Here is a 26003-nt window from a genome sequence, read left to right on the forward strand (position 1 = left end):
TCACATAAAACAAGAGCAAGACAAGACACCAACCATAAAACACGAGCTAAGACGCAGGAACAATCCAAGCGGTTGCCTTCAGCAAACCAGCCCTCCCACACATTCCCCTTAAATACAGTTCAGGGCGTGGCCTCTCTGTGCCTCCTTCCGAGGTGCCCCATTGCCTCCCTCTGTTTACTCCTGACTGACTGCCTCCTGCGTCGGGCGTCCTTGAACAGGGCCAGCTGTGGGTCATCTTCATCCACGCTGTCAGGCTCACAGCTGGGTCTGCGTCATGACCAGATGAGAGGGGCCTTGCTGGGGGCTCTCATCAAGCTGTCCAATCCCCTCAGCAAGCTCTTCAACACCCCCCCTCCTCCTCTGAGTCGTCCGACCCAACTGCCGAACCCACAGGCTGACCCTGAATCACAACAGATTTTAATTCTGGTTCTTCAGCCCCTTCTGCTGATCTAGGTGCTACTAGTAAACCTAGGCTGGTATGGACCAGAATCCGAATCCCTCAACTCATCTTGGGTTATCTTTTTGGAATTATTTCTTCATTAAAATGAACAACGCTATCTGTGTTTACTTATCCAGGATTTAAATCTAAAACCTGGTAAGCTTTTGCTCCAAATGTGCCATTTAATTTCTTTTCTTTAGGGATATGTGCATAACACTTGCCATCAAATGCCTTTAGCTGTGACAGAGTAGACTTGCTCCCCTTCCATATGGATTTTTCCTTTCGTTTTGCAGACTGGCTTTGTAAAGTGCTGCTTCTCCCCAGAACGTATCCAGCAAGTTTGCATCCAACAGAAGGCATATCAACGTGTTTAGCAAACTTTTATTCTTTTCTACTGCTACCTCATTTTATTAGTACTATAACTTAATATTGCTGCTATGATGGGCATCCAAATAAAAAAGGAAATCTCTTGATGGTCTATGAGAATTTAATTTGTTTCTCAATTACAGAGGAATAAGGTAAAGAATTCAGAGGAAACAGGAACAGTTTGAAGAAGTGATTTGTTAATGCAAATACCATTTAGGGAAACAGTGTTCAGTCAGATTGCAAATATTTCTTCAACTAATCAGCTCAGCTGCATTATGACTTTAAGGTGTGTTTTTAAATTGTCATCATACAACATGCTTTCTCTGGAGATCGCTGCTGAGGAATCAGGCATAACTTTTCATTATCTCAATGATACACATATACATAATCTCAGTTGCATCCATTCCCCAAATGTAATCCAGATGTTGCCATTCAGGAACATGTTGGTGATAAATGACATTACTAAGCCGCGCTATTAATGCCTCGACGTCTCTTATGTTCACAAATAAGTCATTTCCACCAGACCAGAGTGCAATGGGTATTTTTATATCTTCTATCTTGTATACAGGAGGAGTTGTCTGGGAAGAAAAGCAACACACCTGAAAAAAACTCTAAATAATTCTCAGGAAAAGATACAACATATAAAATATTACCACTTTAAAAAAAGGCAGTGAGCAAGCAAAGTAGTAGGATTTCCTAGAACTCAGTGCAAACGCCAAAACTGTAATGAAACCAAGTCTCTCTGTGTGTATGTGTGAGTGTGTTAGATGTGTTTTTTTTAAATTCTGATGTTTGCCTTCAATCAGCTCAGAGCCCCAGAAAGGGCAAGACATTGTGCCATTGGTCTAAAAGAGAACATGCTAGCTTAAATTAATGATGCAATTTACTGATGTAAAGGAGCCCTAGTGGCGCAGTGGTTAAAGTGCAATATATTGTAGGCAAACTCTTCCCGTAGCCTGGAGTTTGGCTCCAGGTTGACTCACCGTACCATCCTTCTGAGGCTGGTAAAACAAAGACCCAGATTGTTGGGAGCAATTTGCAAATAATGCTTCTACATTGCAAACCATCTAGAGTCTAAATTACATTTAGGTGTTGACTGTATTCAGATTGGGAAGGTAAGAAATATTTGTTTTACATTTACAATCACTTTGATGCACTTTTGTTATTTTGCTCAACCTCAGCCTGCAAAATTTTAAACAGTGGAAAAAAAATTCTACCCATCTACAACACATCTAACAGGGATCTAAAAGCTACAAGCATATTTCACAGGAAAACTGTTTTATTCTCATACCTGGTTATATTTCTTCATATTCTTTTCCTTAGTGCCATAGTCATATGCTTGAAACCCTTTTTTATTATGGATCTGTAATCAATAGTATGTAATTACAGAACTGAATAAAATATTACCAGTCATTTTGATAACATGACACCACTGCTATACAAGCTACATTGGCTTCCAGATGCAACTCAATGTGCTGGTTGTCACCTTTAAAACTCTTCATGGCTTAGGACTGAGTTACTTATGGGACCGTCTCTGCCCAGTGGTCTCTATCTGTCCCCTCCAGCAGGAGATTATGCCTGGGTACCATCAGCTGTGGGCTGGATTGGTCCCATCCATGCTGGTCTTCTGCAAGACCTTGAAAACCTGGTTTGATGCCCAAGATTGCACACACACACACACACACACACACACACACACACACACACACACACACACACAGAGAGAGAGAGAGAGAGAGAGAGAGAGAGAGAGAGAGAGAGAGAGAGAGAGAGAGAGAGAGAGAGAGAGAAAGAAACATTTTCTGTATACTATATGTGACTTTAGTCAGCTTACAATAAAATAAATAAAGTACAGAAAATGTGTATACAGATGGGCAAATCCATAAAGGAAATAAATAAATTCACATGTATCAAAGCAATATTACTCATGCTTCAACCTCAACAAAATAAAAGGACAATTTATTCTAATGCAACCATAACTTAAAGGACTTAGGCTAGTGATAGCCTACAGTATTCAAGTAGTCACAATATCTATTTCAGCAATTTTATAACAATATGATCATCCCAATATTTCCAACTTATTGTTATAGTTACTTCAATAGCAGTACTAGATTTAATTTTTATAATTTTCCAAAATGGAACTTAGAAAATTTTCTGTTTAAAAAAACTTTGAAACATGCTTTATGTAGAAAGTGCTGTATACAGGCAGTCCCCAATTCAAGAACAAGTTCAATTAAGTCTGTCTGTCCTTAGCTCAGATTTGTATTTAACCCAGAACAGTATTACTGTTTAATTCTGTATAAGTAATGTGATTTAATGAAATTGAAGCATTGTGTATTTAATCTGAATCATTGTGTATTTAACTTGAATTTTGCTAGGATAAGCTCTGTTCTTAACTATGGTTCATCCTTAAAGCAAGACAGTCTTAACCTGGAGACTTTCTATACAAACAATAAATATTGCAGCATAAACAGAAAAGCTATATGCTAACATCATATGCTGAATGAGCTGAATGTAATTCCAGATATTACAAGGTGCAGATTATTACCCACAAAAGAGACAGTTTTGAGTAATGTTACAAACCTTACAATTTTAGGTTGCTTTCTCTGATCTAGTGCTCTTCTTCTTAGCCATTTTTTTACTTTAGTCAGTAATGTTTTAACAATTTTTAATTTTTTTTAAAAAAAATCCTTAAACCTGAAATACCTGAACTACCAGAAGTACTGTACAGGCAGGATTTTGAAGAGGCAGAGGAACTAGAGATCAAATTGCCAACATACGCTGGATCATGGAGAAACCTAGGGAGTTCCAGAAAAATGCCTATTTCTGCTTCATTGACTATTCTAAAGCCTTTGATTGTGTGGATCACAACAAACTGTGGCAAGTTCTTAAAGATATGGGAGTACCAGACCATCTTATTTGTCTCTTGAGAAACCTATATGAGGGTCAAGAAGCAACAGTAAGAACTGGACATGGAACCACTGATTGGTTCAAAATTGGGAAAGGAGTCCGGCAAGGCTGTATACTGTTGCGATGCCTATTTAACTTATATGCAGAGCACATAAGTTGTTATAGACATTCAATTTGTTTTCTCCCTTTCTGCCACCAGATGATCATGAATGGATCTCCTTAAGTATAATTTTATTATAACAATGGAATTTATAAATTATATACTTAAGTATATTTGTTTGGTTGATTTCTTTGACCTGACTCATTCTATTCTAAATCATTCTATTTGTGTCTAGTACTGCTGGTATAATGGGTATATGTGTATGGATGTGATTTATTAGGTTGTATTTTAATTACAATTTTTACTGGTGTTGGAAATGTTTCATCAATTCACACAAAGCTCCACTGGATCCAGGGTTAGTGAGAAGCAACCCGGAGGCTTCAGCTGGTGCAAAATGCGGCCACGTGGGTGCTTATGGGATTTTCTCGATATTTCCATGTTACACCACTCCTGCGTGAGCTGCATTGGCTTCCAGTTGCCCTCTGGGTGCGATTCAAGGTGCTGGTAATTACCTTTAAAGCTCTACATGGCTTAGGCCCGGGGTTCTTGCGAGACCACCTGCTGCCATTGTCAACCTCCCATCACTCGGTTCACTCCCACAGAGTCGGCCTCCTCAGGGTTCCGTTGGTTAAGCAATGCCAGCTGGCGACCCCCAGGGGGAGAGCCTTCTCTGTGGGCGCGCCGACCCTCTGGAATGAGTTGCCTCCGGAGCTGCGGATGGCCCCTGACCTTTGGTCCTTCCACCATGACCTGAAGACGTGGATGTTCCAACAATCGGGCCTGGACTAACTATAGTTTTAAATTTGGTTTTATTGGGTTAATTGTTATGTATTTATTACATTTGTAGTTCAATTCTTTTTTAAATTTTGTATTTTATGTTTCTTTTAACTTTTTATTGTTGTGAGCTGCCCTGAGTCCTTAGGGAGAAGGGCAGCATATAAATTTAATAAATTCAATTAAAATTCAATATAGTAGAATGATTAACTCTTCTACATATGGTTAGAACTGGATTCATTCCATGATACAATAACATACCTGTTTCCAGTGAAAAATGTTTTGCACAGATGTTCCAGCAGGAGAATGTGCTACATACACATCCATACGACTCTGAAATAAAACAATCGTTCAACTTAATTCCCTAATTAATTGTACATGCTGTATAGCAAAAATTCAATAAGGGCTTTTCTAAATTTTGGAGGCTATTTACATTCATGAATAGATCTTATACAATTGATGAACATCCCCAATCCAGGATACTTTCTTGTTCTGTGCAGTGCAGTGGATTTAATTTTCAAAATTCAGCTGGAGTTAATTTGCTATATAGTTACTTTATATTTTGAAGTTGATTGCAAATACATCAATAGTCTTGGATGACTCTAGTCATTTGTTATCCTGCAACTAGCCAGAAATATAAAGGGGCAGCTCAGAATGCAGTCTATGTGCTTTGTCTTTTTAATTTTCAAACAATTCTCATTCCAGTTTGCTGACATTGGATACTAGCTATTAGTTTTTGGAATAATCGTGAAGCTTAATTCTTCAATTCTATTGGAACAACATTTGCTAAAAACAACTTGGAAAGTTCTCAGTTCAAATATAATGAACACAGTTACCTTTCCTATTCTAAACCTTTTGCACAAAATTAATCCTTTCTTTCAGGAAATCTTGAAATGCAAAGGTTAATAGTAAAGCTCAACTTTGTCTTATATAAAATTTGAGAAAGGGTTTAATCTAAGGGCTTGCAAACCTTTTGTGTAAATGGCCAGATTCGATACCCTTCCCCCTGCCTCCATATGAGTGGCTGGCAGGTCTGCAGGCTAGGGAGCGCATCAGGCATTGGACAATGCTGGCCTAGGAATGTCACTGCCGTTTTTTTTAGTTTTGCCAGCAGCCCATTTCTATCTGTACATTTTCCCCTGCTCTCTGCACCTGTGTGACTATCTTATCATGTAACCATAGTGAATCTCAAATGTCCAGCGATGTTATGGTTTCAAACTGTTTTGTGCGCATGTCTAGAAAAAGTTTCTCACAGTTTTCTCACTTTTTACTTTGTATTCTGCCTGATGAGAGAATGTAGTCAGTTTAGGTATTTGTTTTCTCATTAAAAGTTTTACAGTAGAATATGCCTCAGATTTCTTTCTTTGATGTTCACCATGCGAATGAGCCACGGTTCATCGCCCTCTGATAGGGGAGTAATAACCCTCCCCTGACAAGGAAGGGCTCAAGAGATCAGTCACTGCTGCTCAGAATTTCCCATCTTTGTCTCTTGGCTCTGCTTCAGATCCCAGAGTCTTGGACTTCGTGATCTGTTGCCCACTCGCCCATCCATGCTTAGCTTGGCAGCCATATAAAAACCAGGTGGCAGGTGAGATTTGACTTGTGGACCATACTCAGCCTTAATTTAAGAAAAAGTGTTGTTTTGCAACCAGAAGTGCAAACATTTTTAATAGAAACCAAGCCTGACCCACTTTTCTTTTATACATACCATGTTCCAATTGGGAGTGTTAGAACCAGCTATAAAGGAAAATGTACGTTCGCAGATTATAGGTTGAAAATTACAAAATGAAACCATTAGCTTTCTCATAGAAGTAGGATACTGCAAAATTCCTTTGTAGCCAAACAGGGTCTGAAATATATTAATTAATTTATTCATTAAATTAGAACTGATAGAATTAAGCCAGATTAAATATCATCCTAACCCCATATCCACTATAAACCACAAATTTAAGAAAGAAAAACTCCTTAGTTCAGGAATACACAAACTGGATCTTCGCATGCTACAAAGTTGAAATTCCAAAAGGTGGAAAAGAAAAAACAAAAGTTCATTTAATTTAGGTTATTGTAATTAAAACTATATTAATGAAATATAAATAATATGATAATCATCACATACCATATTATGATTTTCAATGATTTTTCTCCTAAAAAAAAACTATAGTCAGTTATGAGTTTTTTATCTTATTTTATTTTAAACATTTATAAAGCCACCATCTTTCAGCCAACTTTGGTGGCTCCCAGAGATAAAAAACATTAACCTTTTTTTAAAAAATTTTTATTCCTTTATAATATAAAATACAAAAATACAAAAGAAAATATTAGGAAAATAAGGGAGAAAAAAGGAAGGGAAAAGTGTGGGGCAAAAGAAAAAAAAGAAAAAAACAGCATTATATTCCAACTCTCTTTGGATGATTGACTTCCTTTTCAAGCTATGCCCTCTTTTCATTACTTTACTGTTACTTTCTTTGGAATACTGCATTTGACTGTTTAATGCATCAACAGATCCCAAAAGCACTTACATGAAATAGCGAACGAGTCATATTTATTTTTAATATAGGAGTTGTAGCATATGTTAGTGTAGCTATAGGTCCCATTCCAAAAAACACCTTGAGTTTTTCAGCCAGTTCTGGCCAAGTAGAGAATGAGATGAAACCTGAAGAAATAAAAGATTTTGCAGAGAAACTGGGCCTCTTCAACTGTAGAGGAGAACAAACCAAGGGTGTCAAATTCAGTTTCATTGAGGGCCTCATCAGCATTGTGGTTGCCCACATGGAGCTGGGTGGGTGTGGCCAGGGTGGATGTGACTTACTCGGTGGGCATGGCCAGCTTGATGTCACTCGCATCAGGGTACCTGTGGGCGCCTGGGCAGGACTGGGGAAGATCCAAGAGTCTCCAGCAGAGGGGGGTGGAACCAGGGCGAGTACCAGGGCATGGTCCACTGGAGGAGCCTCACTGTCCCTCTCAGACCGTGCAGGAAGAGCTGGATGGTGGCACAGGCTGCCCGGAGCCCTGGACAGCAGAGTTCAAACGCCCAGCCCAGTCCTCGAGCTCCCATGACATCTAGCCCAGCCCCACTTACCCAAGGGGGTTCCCAGCTGCGCTTACTTCCTCCTCAAGGCTGCTGCTATGCTCGCTCTCCTTAACCAGGTTGCTCATGGTGGGTGCAGGAGGGCAAAGCGAGTAGATAATAGGGAAGCCCACTCCCTCTCCATACGAGGAGACCTGGCTTTGTAACCAAAGCATCCTTTGCAATAGGATGGGAGACCTCCAGGATAGGCCAGGAGGAGGGGGCAAGGGGATGGCAAAAGGGCAACAGGGCAGGACTAAGGCAGGACTTCACTCAGACCCTCCCTCCTCTCATTCCAATCTCCTTCCTTCCTTCCTTCCTTCCTTCCTTCCTTCCTTCCTTCCTTCCTTCCTTCCTTCCTTCCTTCCTTCCTTCCTTCCTTCCTTCCTGTTTCCCTCCCTGCATCCTTCCCTGCCTCCCTCTTTCTCTTTCCCATCTCCTTCCTTCCTTCCTTCCTTCCTTCCTTCCTTCCTTCCTTCCTTCCTTCCTTCTTTCCTTCCTTCCTTCCTAACAGAGTGGCGGGAAAATATTTGAGGTGAGGGGGGGGGGGAGAAAAAAAGGCAAGAAAGAGCTGGGGAGGTATCACCCTTCATGAGGAATGAAGAAATGTACCATCACCTGGAAGTGGCCAGAAAATGACCCTCATCTACTTCACATATCTGGTTTGGTGGGCTCCGGGGGAGGGGACACTATGAGAAGTGTGAGAGTCGACATTACCTGTGCAATGCCACCCATTCCCATCCTGCCCAGTTTTGGCAGGCAGTGGGGTGCTCTCCTCACAGTGCCGAGAGGCTTATCTTTGTGTAGAGTGTGGCAAGACTTATCGCAAAAAACTCTTACAGAGGACGGGCTGGGTTAGATGAGCCAAGCATTGCAAAGTGGCTCTTGATTAATAGGAATTCAGAAGTTGATTTGTTCAATTCTTCCTGACTTGGCCTCCTCCATAAACTATTTGCCAGAGCAGATGCATTCTCAAATTGTACATTGCAATTGTACAATTGCAATGTGTGGACTGTAGTAGTTTCCCCCATTCAATCCTGCTCATAGATTTGCCTATATAACTTACCAGCAGTTGTGCCTTCTGAATGGCCCACATAATAAAGCTGCTGTTGTTTGGTTTTGTTCAGGATAAAGTGTATGGCTGCTGGAATATCATAGTATCCCATCTCATGAAAACTAGGAAGAAACAAAGGAAGCACATGGCTTTATAAATTCAAGCCTAGGCCATTTTGCTTAGACATTAGTTCAGCTGATCTCATGGAAAGGACCATAGGGTAAAAAGCTGTAAAAGTATTGGTACAAGTGTAAGAAGGATTGCAGAAGATGTAAATGAAGATCAGTTTGTTGGGAAAGCTTAGGAGAAAATAATAGGATACTAGATTACAGATCCTGTTGAATTAGTATGACCAGGGCTTTTTTTCCTCATAGAATGCTCAGAATGGCGTTCCAGCATCTTTTTTTTGCAAAAAAAAAAAAAAAAAGCTCCCTCTGAAAGCCTATTGTAGGGCTAGGCAATCTTGGCTCTTTTTTATGACTTGTGGACTTCAACTCCCAGAAATCCTGAGCCAGCCATGCTGAGGGAAAAGGGAGAGGTTTTCAAGCTGAGCCATGCTGACTCAGGAATTCTGGGAGTTGAAGTCCTTGAGTCATAAAAGAGCCTGCACTAGAAGAGTACATTAAAATTATTTACAGGGTTACTTCTTTAGGAACTAAACTTTTAGAATCTAAAACAGCTAATTCAAAGAAGCCAATAGGAAAGAACCTCACATTTTTCATCTGCTTCTGTCTTTTGGAAGGTAAAATTAGATAACAAAATAATCTATTTCCTATGTTAACATCTCTGCAATGAAATCAATAAAGGTAACAGGAAAGAAATGAGAAACATTTTTCTCAATGTAATATGTCTAATTTAGCTGATGCTAGAAAAAATAGTATCTTTTGTACATACTCTTGAAAACTATCTTGAATCTAACCATCTATTGCAACTAAACCACTTTAAATTAAACAATTCTTAAGAATGAAATATTCTTAATTTGGACTTTACTTTTACTGTTTGGACTGTTGTGTGTTTTGAAAAATAGATTATTTAGAATCTAGTTATGTTGCACTTCAGTCTTTAAATAATTAACCTAGCATATACATAACAATATATGATGTTTTCCATGGTGAACTTAACATCAGTAACAACATTTATTAAAAAGGCTAAAATAATTTCTGGTGGTATTATCTGTACATTAAAATTTTGTTTAGTCACAATCTTTCACTTTTCACATTCTGGAAAAGCAGTGGTCATGTATCCTAGCAAAAGATGTTACATATGTGCATAAGCGTAGTCAGTAGCATATGCCTTTTTAAAAATATCAAACATGCAAAGAAACAAAAATAAGTCCAAAATATCTGTATTACATCCAGAAATGCCAACTTTGCAACCAACATTTCTCATCCATAACTATGGTACCCTAAGGATACCTGCATACATGCAAATGGTTCTCTGGGATCAGTAACATAGCAGGGATTGCTTTTTCCTTCCAGTAACAGATTGCTGGGAAATACCAAACATGGCCTTAAGAATTCCAATGTTTGTTCCAAATTTTTCTGGATGTGGTTGGAAAGAGGCCTAGAAATGCCAGCACAAATACATCACACTTGCTGAACATGCACACACAACTAATTACAATCTTCAATTATATGTGATATATCCAGGGCTTTTTTGCCCATAGAACGCTCAGAACAGCATTCCGGCACCTTTTTTTTGCACAAAAAAAGAAAAAAAAGCTGAAGGAAACTGTTCCGGAGAGCCAAATTCTCCTCAGGCAGCCAGGTTGCAGAGCAGCAGAAGGCATTGCAGTGACAGGCCTTCAGATGGCTCAAATGGAAGGAAATGCTAATTTACAGGCTAATTTAAAAGTGGGAGGTTAAGAAGGGCAAAGTGTGAACAGTTTGCTTAGCAACCCACTTAAACAGTCTCTGTAACTTTCAGCTCCCAGTGCCTTGCCTTTTTTAAGATGGGAAGTTGACCAAAAGGTTAAAAGAAGGCAATAGAGTGCTATCAAGGAAAATGTATAGATATAGCCAGCAGACGTTTAGGGAACTTTTATTTTTCATACACTGTTCAAATTTTGTTTTAATGCCATGGCGATACACAATCAAATGTAGTCAGTCTTTTTTTTTTTAATCCCAAAGCATCTGTTCATTAAATACAGTATAACAAAGTTCTGGATTTTATCTAAGGATAACTAATGATAACAGCTCTTAAATCTGTTATTTTGTTTTATTTTTGCACAAAAAAATTCTATAATTTGCATTTGCATTCATTTACAATTAGAATATGTTGTTAAAATATATTGGTGTTGAAATAATTAGTGCACATGTATACCTAAAACCAGTTTATTGCATTTGGCAAATGTACTAAAAAAGATCTCATTGTCAACCAATATAATTCATTTAATTTGAAATCAAGTGAAAAATTGATTTAAATTATTTTATTAAAACAAATTAATGGCAATTCTTTTATAAGAAGTTGCCTCAAACAAAATGAGTTTGACATGCCTGCTCTAGATAATTGAATGCTCCAAAATAAATTCTAGACCAGGCCTGTACATGCAGCCTACCAAGCACCCTTGGACAAAGCACAGACTTTTTTTAAAAAATTAATAAAATCACCACCACTGCCCTGAAAGTCATGTTGCCTAGTGCCTCCATGACCACAAACTCCAACACTGTAGATGCTCCTCTAGTCACCAAATCATTGATTAGCCCACCAGCATTCCTTTGCAGACCACAAAGATTTTTAATTTATCAGTGTGGGCCTTTCCCTTCTACAAGTTGCACAGACCTCTTCTAGATTTTCCTCTTGCCTTTCCGAGTTAACTCCTTGGTCTGTCATTGAGCAAGAATTGACTTTGTAGGGAAGCATATTATCATTTGATGCATATTTAACATATGTTCTACCTTTATTTACCGATTATATAATATTTGTATGCAATCCAAATGGCGAGGTTTGGGGCAACTTAGAATATTTTTAAAATTATAAGATTAAAACATAAAAGCAGGGCTTCTTTCTCATTGAACACTCAGAATGGCATTCTGGCACCCTTTTTTGCACAAAAAAAAGCTTTTGCACAAGCTATGCTACTCCCTCTATTGGCTTTCAAAAGCCTATTGGCTTTCAAAAGTCAATAGGAATTGCTGCTGAGTGTGTCAAAAAACCTGACTGACAAACGTTGCACCGGCAAGTTTCTGCAGCGAAGGCGAGTTGGCAGGAACTTTGTATCCCTCCCTGCTGCCCAACTACACCATCTCAACTAGGTAAGTAAGAGAGGACAAGGAGTGGGAGGTGGGTTCTGCGGAGTCCATGTGCACTCCTTCCTTGTGCTCACCCATGTCAGCCAGGCTGGTGGCCTACCTGGTGCTGGACCTGTGCCACCGTCGCCTCGCCCTGCATCCCTAAGTGGCCGCCCTGCATCGCCTGGCCCGTACCACCTCTGCCACCCAACCTGCACAGCCCCACCATATAGAGTGGGCCCGCTGCTCCCACAGCACCAGCCGTGCTGGCTCCAGCCCCGGGGGACAGCCCACCACCAACACCCCTGGCACCTGTGACCGCAGCAGCGCCACCACTCCGCCACCCCACCTCCTGCGCCTGCCAAGATGAGAGTTCTGGCACCTTTTTTTTTAGAAAAAAAGCACTGAGTATGACCAGATTGTTATACCCTCCTGCCTACTTTCCTTCATGACCAGAGGCAAGCTCGCCTGACCAATAACCAACCAAGACACAGTGAAGGCCTTTTGTTTCATTTATTGCAATAAGCGGGGAGAGAAGCTATCAAAGCTTGGTTCTCTCCAAAGTTTCAACCCAAAATATTCCCTTCTTTATACAGCCCTTTTCCCGGCCGCACATCCCTCCTCTTTCCCCATTAGCTGAGGTCCTATGAGGTTACACTCTTTCTGACCACCTCCTACATATTTCCTGCTACATACTAAATCATACATCCCATCTACATTAAAATTAAGAGATAATTTATGCAAGGTGTGTCAGTTAATATTAATCAACTAATTGCACATACTCATTTGCCTGAGTTCTGGCTCCCTTTTTTATGACCGCTTAGAAAAAATAGGTTATTTCCTGTTTTGCTAGTTATCTTTTCTTACGTATGTTTTTATAGCTTGTCTTCTTCTTTTCCCACTCTAAGACCCAGCTAATTTTTGTCTATGTGTTTCACTTATATCCTTTCTTTTTGCTCTCCTTTCCTGGTTCCTATCTTCTCCACTCAGTAAATTTCTACTGCAGCAAATTCAATTTTAAATTTTTCTTTCCATATTAAATTTTTGAAGACCTTTCATTTACTTCTGTCAAGATTAATACCCTCAGCCCAGAACCTAATCTAGATTCACTGAATATCACTAGATTGAATATAATTAAAATCTTTGCTAGCAAGGTTGAAAGTCTATCTAACAATCACTGAACACACATGCTGACTTTGCAGCCAGAGCATGTTTAGTAAGAAATGTTTCAGAGTCCCTAAAGGAGAAATGGAGAAAAATCTTAACAGCAGAAAGTTGCCCCAGTCTTTCTTAATAGCCTCAAGCAGAAGCCTCAAGTCTTTAGAGATGGATATTTTGTACCTATTAAGAAAGACTGGGTTAATCTGTTCATAAACAAAATGCCTTTAGCCCCCACAGCTGATGGGATTAAGAATTTACATTTCCCCACCCAAATTCTAAGGACAGGACATGACCTTTACAACATCGGATTAACCCATCACCATTAGAATAGCAAAAGGCACAATGCTCACTACATTGCACAACCCCCTGGAGCATCTTGATCAGAACCCTATAAAAATCCATCCACTCATTCAGCCATTTTGTCAGCTGTCCCAGAACTGCATGCAGTTGCTGGTTCTTCTCATCAATAAACATACCTTCTATTTTATTCTGGATTGGAACTGGACCTGATTTTTCTTCCTACATAAGGGAGTTTATATATCGTTCTGAGGGAGGAATTAGAATATCAGCTTTCATCCCTAATTCTGTTTTTATTTTTTTATTATTGGAATAAGCTTAGTAGACAGAAGCCCCAGAGATCAGTTTTCATCCCTGGTTCTACTTTATATTCAATTCAATTCAATTCAATTCAATTCAATTCAATTCAATTCAATTCAATTCAATTCAATTCAATTCAATTCAATTCAATTCAATTCAATTCTTATCCTTTCAAGTCAGTCTTGATTCCAAGCAACCACCTGGGCAAGTCCCTGAAGTTTATTTGGCAAAATTTCAGAAGTGGTTCGCCATTGCCTGTACTCTGAGACTGACTGGCCAAGGTCATCCAGCTGGGTTCATGCCCAAGATAGAATTAGAAGTCATAGTTTCCTGGTTTCTAGCCTGATGCCTTAACCACTACAACAAACTGCCTCCTGCTTCTATCTTTTTAAGCTAATAATTAAGCATCTGCTAATGCTTTTAGATTTTACCTAAACTCCCAGAATTCCTTCTGCCATGGCTTCAGTGTCTTGTGATTTGAAGACCAGGTGTTTCCTCTGCTATTTCCAAGCCAAACGTCATAACCATTATCTGCTAATATGAAACCAAAACTGTTGTAGGGCTGGTTAGAAATCCAGTGGGAAGCATCTCCAAGGGCACTATGTAGCAAAAACACAACAGGTCGTGCAGCTGTAAAATAAGAAGAGATGCTTTTTTAATGAGCCAGATCATTGAAGATTACAAAACAACTGAAGTATTAGTTGCAAATAAATCTTGCAAAGAATCAACATTTGTGGACATTCTCACAATCTATTGTTCAAAATATGGTAGGTAACGCTGGCTGGAATGAAAGCATGATCATTACGTGGTTAAATCCATAGAATTTAGGAACTGAGATTTTATTGATTCAATGGATATACTCTATAAACATAACCAAATCCATTCCTTTGTCTCCAACATTATGATATATTCTCAACAGTACCGTGATATAATCTTCCAATGTAGACTTTTATATACAAAGACTGGAGAACTTTTCTTTTTTAAAAGAAATTGCTAGACTGCTTATCCTATTGGATTATCAATTATCTTTTAAACAGTATTGTGATCTACAGTACTTCAAGATGCATCAGTAATACCCTCAAATTGAGGATATATTGTTCTTAATCTTTCAAGACTCAACCTACTAAGCAGGTTTTATAGCTAAAACATTTTCCCAATGCATCTTAAATGGGATTCACCTTTGAAAGTTTTTTTTTTAAATCTTCACTGTTTATTTTGAAACATTTCATGAGAAGCTTCCATTGGATCCTAAAACATTCTTTAATAGACAATTCTACAGATGTTTTCTTAAGAGACTACTTTCCTGTATTCTGACTCTGACTGTTGTTTAATGATGTATCCCCTTGCTGAGACCCCTGTGCCTGGCCTGTATAAGTGGATACTATCACTGCTAACAGCCTTTGCCAGATAGCAGAACTCATGAACTCATTATGCAGAGAAGATTACAGCAAACAAGATGTGGTAGATGATGAATGGACTGTATTTCAAGGTCAAAGACAGTAATTGGTCCTACCATGTAGAGCCGGCTGCATGAAATGGTGGGAAGTGATAGAACGGAGTTAAGAAGAAGGAGGAAGCCCCCTAATCATCTTTGTTGCTCTTCTCTGTACCCTTTCTAGAGTCTCGACATCTTTTTTACATCGTGGTGACCAAAACTGGATGCAGTATTCCAGGTGTGGCCTTACCAAAGCATTGTAAAGTGGTATTAGTACTTCACTTGATCTTGATTCTATCCCTCTGTTAATGCAGCCTAGCACTGTGTTGGCTGTTTTGGCAGCTGCAGCACACTGCTGGCTCATATTGAGGTGATTGTCTACTAGGACTCCGAGATCCCTCTCACAGTTACTACTATTGAGCAAGATACCACCTATACTATACCTGTGCATTTGATTTTTCCTGCCTAAATGTAGAACCTTACTTTTTTCACCATTGAATTTCATTTTGTTATATAGTGCCCACTGTTCGAGTCTGTCCAGATCCTTCTGTATCTTAAGCCTAACTTCTGGAGTATTGGCTATTCCTGCCAGCTTGGTGTCGTCTGCAAATTTGATGAGTTCCCCATCTATCCCCTCATCCAAATCGTTAATGAAGATTTTGAAGAGCACTGGGCCCAGAACAGAGCCCTGGGGCACCCCACTACACACTTTCTTCCATGTAGATGCAGTTCCATTGAGGACCACATGCTGAGTATGGCCTGTCAGCCAGCTACGAATCCATCTGGTGGTGATGCTATCTAACCCACATTTTTCTATCTTATCAAGTGGTAGGTTGTGATCTACTTTATCAAATGCCTTACTGAAGTCCAAATAAATTATATCTACAGCATTCCTCTGGTCCACTAGTTTTGTCACTTGGTCAAAGAATGTAATAAGATTTGTCTGGCGTGATCTGTTTTTGACAAACCCATGTTGGCTTTTAGTGATGACTTTGTTTGCATCAAGGTGTTCGCTGATTTGTTGTTTGATTATCTTTTCCAGAATCTTCCCAGGTATTGAGGTCAGGCTGATAGGTCTGTAGTTTCCTGGTTCTATTTTTTCCCTTTTTTCCCTGAATTCTTGACCTTTTTCCATTATACAGTAAATGATACAGGATTTCAGCTAAAATCAAAGGTAAAAAAATAACTTCAGCAATTAGAATCCAAATGAGAGAGATACTAATTTGGTTTAGAAGCAGCACCTAATATAGATTTTGTTGTAAACGGTATAAAGTTGCAGTTCTCATTCTGGTTAGTAATTGGACGGTTTTGTTTTTGGTGGCCTTAGTTTCTTTCTTGCAATAATTTTTGCGATGGTTTGTCACAATAGTTTGCTGTTTTATTATACCATTCTTGTTTTTAAAAACTTTTCATTGAAAAGAGGAGTGTAAGATTCTGAAAATCTTAATTAATCTGTCAGTCGGTCTCTTCTAAGATATTGAAAGGAGAAGGTTACAGTCCTAAGTCCGCTGCTGTTCACCCTGTTGACCATGACTGTTGTGATAGGTTTGCCACCAACCATATTGTGAAGTTTGCAGATGATACAACAGTAGTGGGCCTTGTTCATGATGATAAGGTGGAAGCTTACCACAAGGAGGTTAAGTGGTTGGTGAACTGATGTAAGGAAAACAGCCTAGTTTTAAATACCAGAAAAACCAAAGAGATCATTGTCAATTTAAGAAAAGGCAGGCACAGCCACACTTCTCTGTGCATAAATGATTCACCTGTGGAGATGGTTACCAGTACCAGATTCCGGGGTGTGCAGCTAACGAGTAGGCTGGCCTGGTCGCTCAACAGTGTGAAACTGGTGAAGCGGGCACAGCAGCACCTGCATTTGGATGTTATTTGACTTGCCCATTGTCTTACCTTTACTTGCAGCATTATACCTTCCATGAGGTATTCTGTAAATGGTAAGTATATATCCATCTTCTGTTTCAACATGATATTCCTCACTTGGATAGTTATGAAAATGGATAATCTCCCTCTGTTGGTAGAAAGAAAACAGAGAACTCTTGTTTGCAGTTATATTTTCTGAACATAAATGAGCAAACAAGATGATGAATACAGCAGAAATCTCAGGAATATTCCACTTTCATGACCTCCAACTTCAGGGAGGTTGCCAACATTCAAGAGGTGGAGCATAAGGGACTTCCGGTGGCTCCGCGGCGATGGAGACAGCCTTCCTGGGCTGCCCGCGGCTCAGCTGTTGTTTTTTCGCCCGAAACAGCGCCGATCAGCTGTTCGGGCGAAATTGAAGCCCCCTCCTCAGGAGAAGAGGAGGGGGTGAGGCCCCAGGTAGGGGTAGAGTTCTCCGGGGCCGCCTGAGCTTGGAGCTTGGGCGGCTGAAGGATTGAACTCCCCTGAAGCCTGGGTTGCTCCCAGCTGGCTGGCGTCTCTGCCAGCCAGACTTCTTGGAGCAGAGCCAGGCGTCTGCGACCACCCCTGCCTGAAGAAAGGACTATGGATTAAAGGAGCAGGCAGAGCGGTACAAGAGGAAAAGGTGAAGAGGATTATTTTATTATACTCTTGAGCTTGATGGACTTTTTAAACTTTTAGTGAAAGTGCGTCATAATTGAAAAGTAAAAGATGGCGGCTAAACCTCCCCCTAAAACTCTACGGAGTGGTGGATCTCCTCCGGTGCAACACTCATCATTACAGGCGTTGCATCCTCCTGATGTACTGACAGCGAAGGACTTACGAGATGCTTTGGATAAACTTTTGGACTCAATTAATCAATCAATGGCTGATAAATTTGCACAGATGGAGGAGAAATTGGAGAAACTGGAGGAGAGAATGGAAGAGAGGATGGAACAGAAGTTCAGCGTGATGAAGGTAGACATTTTGTCTTCAGTGCATAAAGTGGCGGAATGTGTGGAAAATTTAGATGAAAAACTGGATGATTTGACTGAAAAGAATGAAATATTAGAAGTTAAAGTACGGGAGAATGAAAATTTAAGAGACAAAATGGAAAGGGAGTTAAGCCTTGCCCAATATTACCAGATGCAGTTTGCTGTTAGAATCAGAGGTTTAAAAGAGAACATTAAGGAAGATTTAAAGCAGCTGGTTTCTGAGGCTTTTGAAGTGGTATTGAATCAGCCAGCATCGGAAATAAGAGCAGCTATGGATAAAGTGTTCCGTGTAAACTCATGGATTGCCAGGCAGAGAAAGTTGCCTAGAGATGTGGTGGTTTACTTTACAAAAAGAGAAATCAGAGATGAGGTTATACAAGCTGCCTATGATGCTAAAGTTGTGATTGCTGATCAAGAAGTCTTGGTTTTAAAAGAGATCCCTCCAAAGATTTTTGGGAAAAGGAAGGACTTTACATTTCTTGTGCAAGAGCTCAAGCAACGAGACATAAGGTTCAGATGGGAGATTCCAGACGGGCTGATGGTGATGTATGAAGGCAAAAGGTACCGGTTGATTACGGTGAAGCAAGCGCGTGATTTCTACAATACTGTTTTGAAAGCAACCCCATTAACACTTCTGGAAGCTGCAAAGGGACCTGGAGAAGGAGAAGGAGAACATCAAGAGGATGAAACAGAGGAAAATGGTGCTGGAGGAGATCAAGCTACAACCTCTTTGGATGATCCTAGAGAGCAAAGGGTAACGCGTGCTGCTTTAAAAAGAGCAAAGAAAATAAAAGAACAAGACCAGCAAAAGTCTTCAGAATCTTCACAACGTACACATAGCCAAGCAGTGGGAGGAGCACGGCCTAAAGAAGATAGTCCTATCAAAGCAGTGCTTCGAGAGCTTTGGGAGGATATGCATGGCAACTAAATTTTTGACTTGGAACGTTAATGGACTAAATTCACCACAGAAGAGAAAGAAGGTTTTTCAATATTTAAAACAATTTAAGATAGATGTCATATGTTTGCAAGAAACGCATATTAGGGCTATGGACCAAAAGCTTTTATTGAACTCAAGACTGGGTACGCACTTTGTTGCCTCTGCAATGAATAAGAAAAATGGAGTGGTTGTTTATATTAAAAGTGCCATAACAGCGGATTTAATTGAAGCAGATAAGCAGGGAAGATACGTACTGATAGACTTGTTGCTAGAGGGCAAAAAGACGCTTCTAGTTGGACTGTATGCCCCTAATCAACAACAACAACAGGCTGATTTTTTTAGTTTACTTCATACAAAGCTTACCCAGTTGGATTATAAATCTTTTATTTTTATGGGGGATTGGAATGGTGTTATGGATGTACAGATGGATAAGGCTGGGGCTTTTAAGCGCATTCCAAGTCATGCTAGACTGCCTAAATCTTTTTTTGAAATGAAGGATGACTTGGAACTACGAGATATCTGGCGCGAGAGATACCTGCAGGAAAAGGATTATACTTTTTATTCTGATAGACATCAATCTTTTCCGAGGATTGATTTTATTTTGGTGACTAATGACTTTTTTTTGAGGACTAAAAAGGTGAAGATTTGTGCAAGAACTATCTCTGATCATAGTCCAGTGTGGTTAGAGATTGATAAGGAGAAAAGAGACAGGCGCTCGTGGCGCGCAAATGAGAATTTGTTTAGAAATCAGAGAAATGTGGAAGAATGCAAACAGCGGATGAAGGATTTTTTTGAAATTAATATGAACAAAGGTACTTCTATGGATATGGTGTGGGATGCTAGCAAGGCGTATATGAGAGGGGTGTTGATATACATGAACAATAAACATAGACGTGCTGTGGAAGCTAGGAGGAAAGAACTGGAGAATGAAATAAAGGAAAAAGAAAAGGCTTTGATTTTGAACTCAGAGGATGTGAAGGCTAAGGAGGCTATTAAATTGTTAAGAGGACAATTTGATAAATTAATGGCTGACCAAGTGGCAACCAATCTGCGGTTTGCCAGGCATAACACCTTTTGTAACGCTAACAAACCAGGTAGATGGTTAGCTTATAGATTGAGGAAAAAACAAAGGGCTTCTAATATAGACAAGATTGAGCATAAAGGAAGGGTTGTGTTTCAACAGGACCTTATCAAGGACGCTTTTGTGGATTTTTATTCTAAATTATATGCTAAGGAGAAAATTAATGAAAAAGACATTGATATATATTTGGAAAATGCTAGCATCCCGGTTCTTACGCAAGTACAAAAAGAAGGGATTAATCAATTGATCACAGAAGAAGAAATTTTTACAGCAATTAAGGAATTGAAGGTGGATAAAGCACCAGGTACGGATGGCTTGACTGCGGCCTATTATAAAAATTTACAATTAGAAATGATAAAACCATTAAAGGAACTGTTCCAGACAATACAGAGGGGGGGAAAGGTGCCACCGTCTTGGAGAACAGCTTTTATCTCTTTGATTCCGAAGGAAGACCAAGATGCTACTCAAGTTAAAAATTATAGACCGATATCGCTTTTAAACACAGATTACAAGATATTTGCTAAGGTTTTGGCTAATAGACTGATGAGGGTTCTGCAACAGGTGATTCATGGGGATCAAACAGGGTTTATTAGTGGTAGGCAAATGAAAAATAATGTGAGGCATATAGTTGATGTGTTAGAGTTTTTGGAAAGGAACAACCAGATTGCTGCGGTGCTAATTTTTTTAGATGCTGAAAAAGCTTTTGATCAATTGAATTGGAAATTTTTGTTGAAAGTTTTAGATAAAATGGATTTTGGGGAAATTTTTTTACAACCGATTAGGGCATTATATCAAAAACAAACTGCTCGAATTATAGTTAATAATAGCTTGACAGAAGTATGTAATATTGAGAAGGGCACAAGGCAAGGGTGTCCGTTATCGCCCTTGTTATTTGTGTTAACATTAGAGATATTATTGGTTAAAATTCGGAATTCGGGAAAAATTAGGTAAAGGTAAAGGTTCCCCCGCACATGGGTGCTAGTCGTTTCCGACTCTAGGGGCCGGTGCTCATCTCCGTTTCAAAGCCGAAGAGCCAGCGCTTGTCCGAGGACGTCTCCGTGGTCATGTGGCCGGCATGACTAGACGCCAAAGGCGCACGGAACGCTGTTACCTTCCCACCGGAGTGGTCCCTATTTTTCTACTTGCATTTTTACGTGCTTTCGAACTGCTAGGTTGGCAGAAGCTGGGACGAGTAACAGGCGCTCACTCTGCTACGCGGCACTCGGGATTCGACCCGCCAAACTGCCGACCTTCCAATCGACAAGCTCAGCGTCCTAACCCACTGAGCCACCGCGTCCCTTACCGGGAAAAATTAAGGGGATTCAAATTGGAGATCAGGATTACAGATTGAGAGCATTTGCAGACGATCTGGTTGTTACAGTGACCCAGCCAGAGAACTCTGTTGTGGACCTGATGGAGATAATAACACAATATGGGAAGGTTTCTGGATTTAAGGTTAATGTACAAAAAACAAAAATTTTGGCCAAAAACATGACAACACCGCAAAAGGCCCTTATAGAAGGATTAACTGGATTTGAGATTGTTAAAAGGGTTAAATATCTGGGGGTGATTTTGTCGCCCTCTAATACAAAGCTATATAAAAATAATTATGAAAAATTATGGGGGAAAATTCAAAAAGAATTGGAGAGTTGGAAAAAATTGCAACTGTCTTTGTTGGGACGGATTGCAGCAGTAAAAATGAATGTCCTGCCTAAATTTTTATTTTTATTTCAAATGATACCGATTCTTAAGAAAGATTCTAATCTGGAGGAATGGCAGCGAGGTATCAATAAATTTGTGTGGGCAGGGAAAAAACCACGAGTTAAACTTAAGATTATGCAGGATACTCGTGAGAGAGGGGGCCTTAAATTGCCTAATTTTAAATTATATTATGAAGCTGCTGCATTAGTAGGAATAAGTGACTGGATTAATTTGACGCAAGGGAGGTTATTAAATCTAGAGGGCCACGATTTGTTGTTTGGCTGGCATGCATATTTGTTGTATGATAAGAAGGTAGACAACGTGTTTAGGGTGCATATTTTAAGACAGGCATTGCTGAGAGTTTGGAAGAGGTACAGACATAAGTTAAGTTGCAAGATACCATTGTGGGCAATTCCAAAACACGCAATAGAAAATATACATGTTGGCTTCAAACATGATCTGACTACGTACAAGGAGATTCTCAGTTTGGAAAGAAACGTCTGGTGTTTGAAATCATATAGCCTCTTGCGAGAAGAGAAGGTTGTTCAAAATTGGTTTCAATATACTCAGTTACGGGCCAGGTGGAAAGAAGACCAGAAAAATGGATTTACAATGATTGATGAAAATTTGATAAAACAAATTAGGAATCAGGGACCAGCACATATCAAACGGATATATCTTGCATTGATAGAGATTGACTCAGAAACAGAGCTTATTAAGGATTGTATGATAAAATGGGCCCAAAATATCCAGGAAGTCATCACAATGGACACGTGGGAAAAGATTTGGGTGAGGAACGTAAAATTTACACAAGCTCAAAATTTAAGAGAGAATTTTTATAAAATGTTTTATAGATGGCATTTAGATCCTAAAAAGCTTGCAAGTATGTATCCGAATTACCAGCCTAAATGTTGGAGGTGCGGCGATGAAGACGCAACATATTTTCACATATGGTGGACTTGTAAAAAGGTTAAGGCTTTTTGGATAAAAGTCTGGTGGAACATGCAGAAGATTTTTAAACAGAGGTTAAAGTTTTGTCCGCAATTTTTTTTGTTGGGAATAATTACAGATGCCACAGTTGTGGACACTAAGTTGATGTTGAATTTAACTACGGCGGCAAGACTTTTGATAGGCCAATATTGGAAGAAAGAGGAATTGCCGACCATAGAGGAGTGGACTTTAAAGGTTTCCGACCTGGCAGAGATGGCGAAGATTTCGGCCTATTTGAAAGATCATTCGCAAGAACGCTATATTATGGAATGGAGAAAATGGATTGATTTTATCCAGAACAAGTATAGGGTTAAGAAGTTTTATGTAGCATTTGAATAAGTCTTCTTTCGTTTTTTTTCTTTTCTTATCTCAGTTTCTTTTTATACATATTTAATATTATTATTATTTGTTTTATCCTATATAAGCTAGAGAGTGTTGGATTTTAGAGTTTATAATTGTTAGTATATGATTGTTTATGATTGCTTTTTATACATATACCTTGTATTTAGCTCTGGGAAGTCGGGGGGGGAGGGGGGGAAGGGGTTAGGGGGGAGGGGGGGAGGTAGGGAGGGGGGAGGGGGGAGGGGGAAGGGGGGACTCTTAAAGGAAAATTGTATTTCTAAAACTTTTCAATAAAAAAAAAAAGAGGTGGAGCATAAGCAAAATCAGATTTATTTGTTGAGGATCCACCTCCAAAGTCAGTGGAATGAAAAACTGGTGTTTTAAGAATATTGATAATATTTTGAAATTCTTTGAATGACACAGACAAAAATAAATTTTAGGGTGTTTTTTTATTAGGAGAATTGAGAATCTCAAATGGCTTTAATATGTGTATCTTTTGACATCTATGTCTTGCATTAACCCTGTACGTAATTTTCAAGTTTTCTTTCTGTGGAGATGGAATTGTTTTACACTTGCAAAGCTCTTAGTCAATGCTTAATGCAAAGGCTATCAGAAATAAGTCTTTAAAGATTTAAAATAGAAAATACATGCTTGGCCTGTGATATGACTGGCAAGCAATTTAATTTTGTAGTGTTCCTCATTAGGGCCTAGAACTTCAGATCTGGATTATGGTGGTGCTGGAAGTTATGTTTTTTTTTTCTCTCAGAAAAAATAAAGTACTTTTGGTCATCACCTCTAACTACCACAGTTTTTTGTAAAAAATATTGTTTGGGGAAGCTTCCTGTACAAACTGTGTCTATTATTACATACCTTGCTTGGTTGTATATATAAAAAGACTTATGATCTTTGTAGCATCCCCATGATTATTTGATCAAAGTTCAGATGTTTGGCAACTGGTTCATATTTATGACAGTTGCAGTTTACTGGGGTCATGTGATCCCCTTTTGTGACCTTCTGACAAGCAAAGTCAATGGAGAAGCCAGATTCACTTAACAAACAGGATACTAACTTAACAACTGCAATGATTCACTTAACAACTAAGGAAAGAAAGGTCATAAAATGGGGCAGAACTCACTTAACAAAAGTCTCACTTAACTATAGAAATTTTGGGCTCAGTTGTGGTTGTAAGCGAAGGACTACTTGTATATGTACCATCTTGATACCATCTGATCATAAATATTGGTGAAAACCAGTTGGGTGACATCGTTCCAACTTACTCTTTCAGCCCAACTCATCTCATAGAGTAGTTGTGGGGAAAATAAGAGGGAGAAAGAGTATTAGATATTTTTGTTGCTTTCAGTTATTTATAAAAAATATAGGTTGGATAAAAAAACTAAATAAAAATTTAAAAAATGTTCCTGACTTTGCTTTTCTCCCCTTATTTGGTGATTTTTATATTGTATAAAATAGCATATAGCATTAAACATGTCTACATCACACTGGAGTAAATAGAATAAACAATTCTTTGAAGGCTATAGATTTGGTGTGATGCCTGTTTTGCATTTCCTTTATGTATCAAAATATTAACAGTTAAAATGAATTTAACATACGATATTCATAAAACATTCAGGGTCCACTTTATAGTTTGTGTTAAGTGTTTCTGAAGCTTTCAGTTCTTCCAAATTGAGCATTCCATGGCATAAATAAGCCATTATTATGTAACTCCTCATCTTCATCCTGTAGGAAGCAATTCAGTCATTTATTAACTTTTTAGAAACACGAGTTTCCGCAACTACCAGAGGACTGGAAGAGAGCTGATGTAGTTCCCATCTTCAAAAAAGGGGAAAAAAAATAGATCCAGAAAACTACATACCTATCAGCCTGACCTCAATACCTGGGAAGATTCTGGAAAAGATAAACAACAAATCAGCGAACACCTTGATGCAAACAAAGTCATCACTAAAAGCCAATATGGGTTTGTCAAAAACAGATCATGCCAGACAAATCTTAGTCCACAAAATTAGTGGACCAGAGGAATGCTGTAGATATAATTTACTTCGACTTCAGTAAGGCATTTGATTAATAATAATAATAATAATAATAATAATAATAATAATAATAATAATAATAATAATAATAATAATAATAATAATAATAATAATAATAATAATAATAATAATAATAATAATAATAATAATAATAATAATAATAATAATAATAATAAGAAGAAGAAGAAGAAGAAGAAGAAGAAGAAGAAGAAGAAGAAGAAGAAGAAGAAGAAGAAGAAGAAGAAGAAGAAGAAGAAGAAGAAGAAGAAGAAGAAGAAGAAGTTGGAAGGTACCTTGGAGGTCATCTAGTCCAACCCCCTGCTCAGGCAGGAAACCCTATACCATTTCAGGCAAATGGCTGTCCAGTCTCTTTTTAAAAACTTTCAGTGTTGGAGCATTCACCACTTCTAGAGGCAGGTTGTTCCACTGGTTAATTGTTCAAACTGTCAGGAAGTTTCTCCTTAGTTCTAGGTTGCTTCTCTCCTTGACTAGTTTCCATCCATTGCTTCTTGTCCTGCTTTCAGGTGCTTTGGAAAATAGCTTGACTCCCTCTTCTTTGTGGCAGCCCCTGAGATATTGGAACACTGCTATCATGTCACCCCTCACCCTTCTCTTCATTAAACTACACATACCCAATTCCAGCAACCGTTCCCTATATATTTTAGCCTCCAGTCCCCCAATAATCTTTGTTGCTCTTCTCTGTACCCTTTCTAGAGTCTCGACATCTTTTTTACATTGTGGTGACCAAAACTGGATGCAGTATTCCTGGTGTGGCCTTACCAAAGCATTGTAAAGTGGTAGATAAAGTAGATCATGACCTACTACTTGATAAGATAGAAAAATGTTGGTTAGATAGCATCACCACCAGATGGATTCGTAGCTG

The 26003-nt window shown here is 39.0% G+C and overlaps 1 protein-coding gene across 1 annotated transcript; it reads right to left on the reverse strand.

The window, feature by feature from the left end:
* Positions 1-1149: 1149 nt before the first annotated feature.
* Positions 1150-24808, reverse strand: LOC308668590 (lysosomal acid lipase/cholesteryl ester hydrolase-like; the record flags this gene model as incomplete). Its single annotated transcript, XM_081328600.1, has 9 exons — positions 1150-1383; positions 2097-2168; positions 4851-4922; positions 6298-6438; positions 7109-7242; positions 8723-8832; positions 14130-14328; positions 17039-17156; positions 24683-24808. 9 exons carry the CDS (start codon positions 24806-24808, stop codon positions 1150-1152), a joined length of 1206 nt encoding a protein of 401 aa, XP_081184726.1.
* Between the last annotated feature and the right edge of the window lie 1195 nt (positions 24809-26003).

Source organism: Vipera berus, assembly GCF_964194415.1.
Source record: "Vipera berus genome assembly, chromosome: 5".
Taxonomy (NCBI): Eukaryota; Metazoa; Chordata; class Lepidosauria; order Squamata; family Viperidae; genus Vipera; species Vipera berus.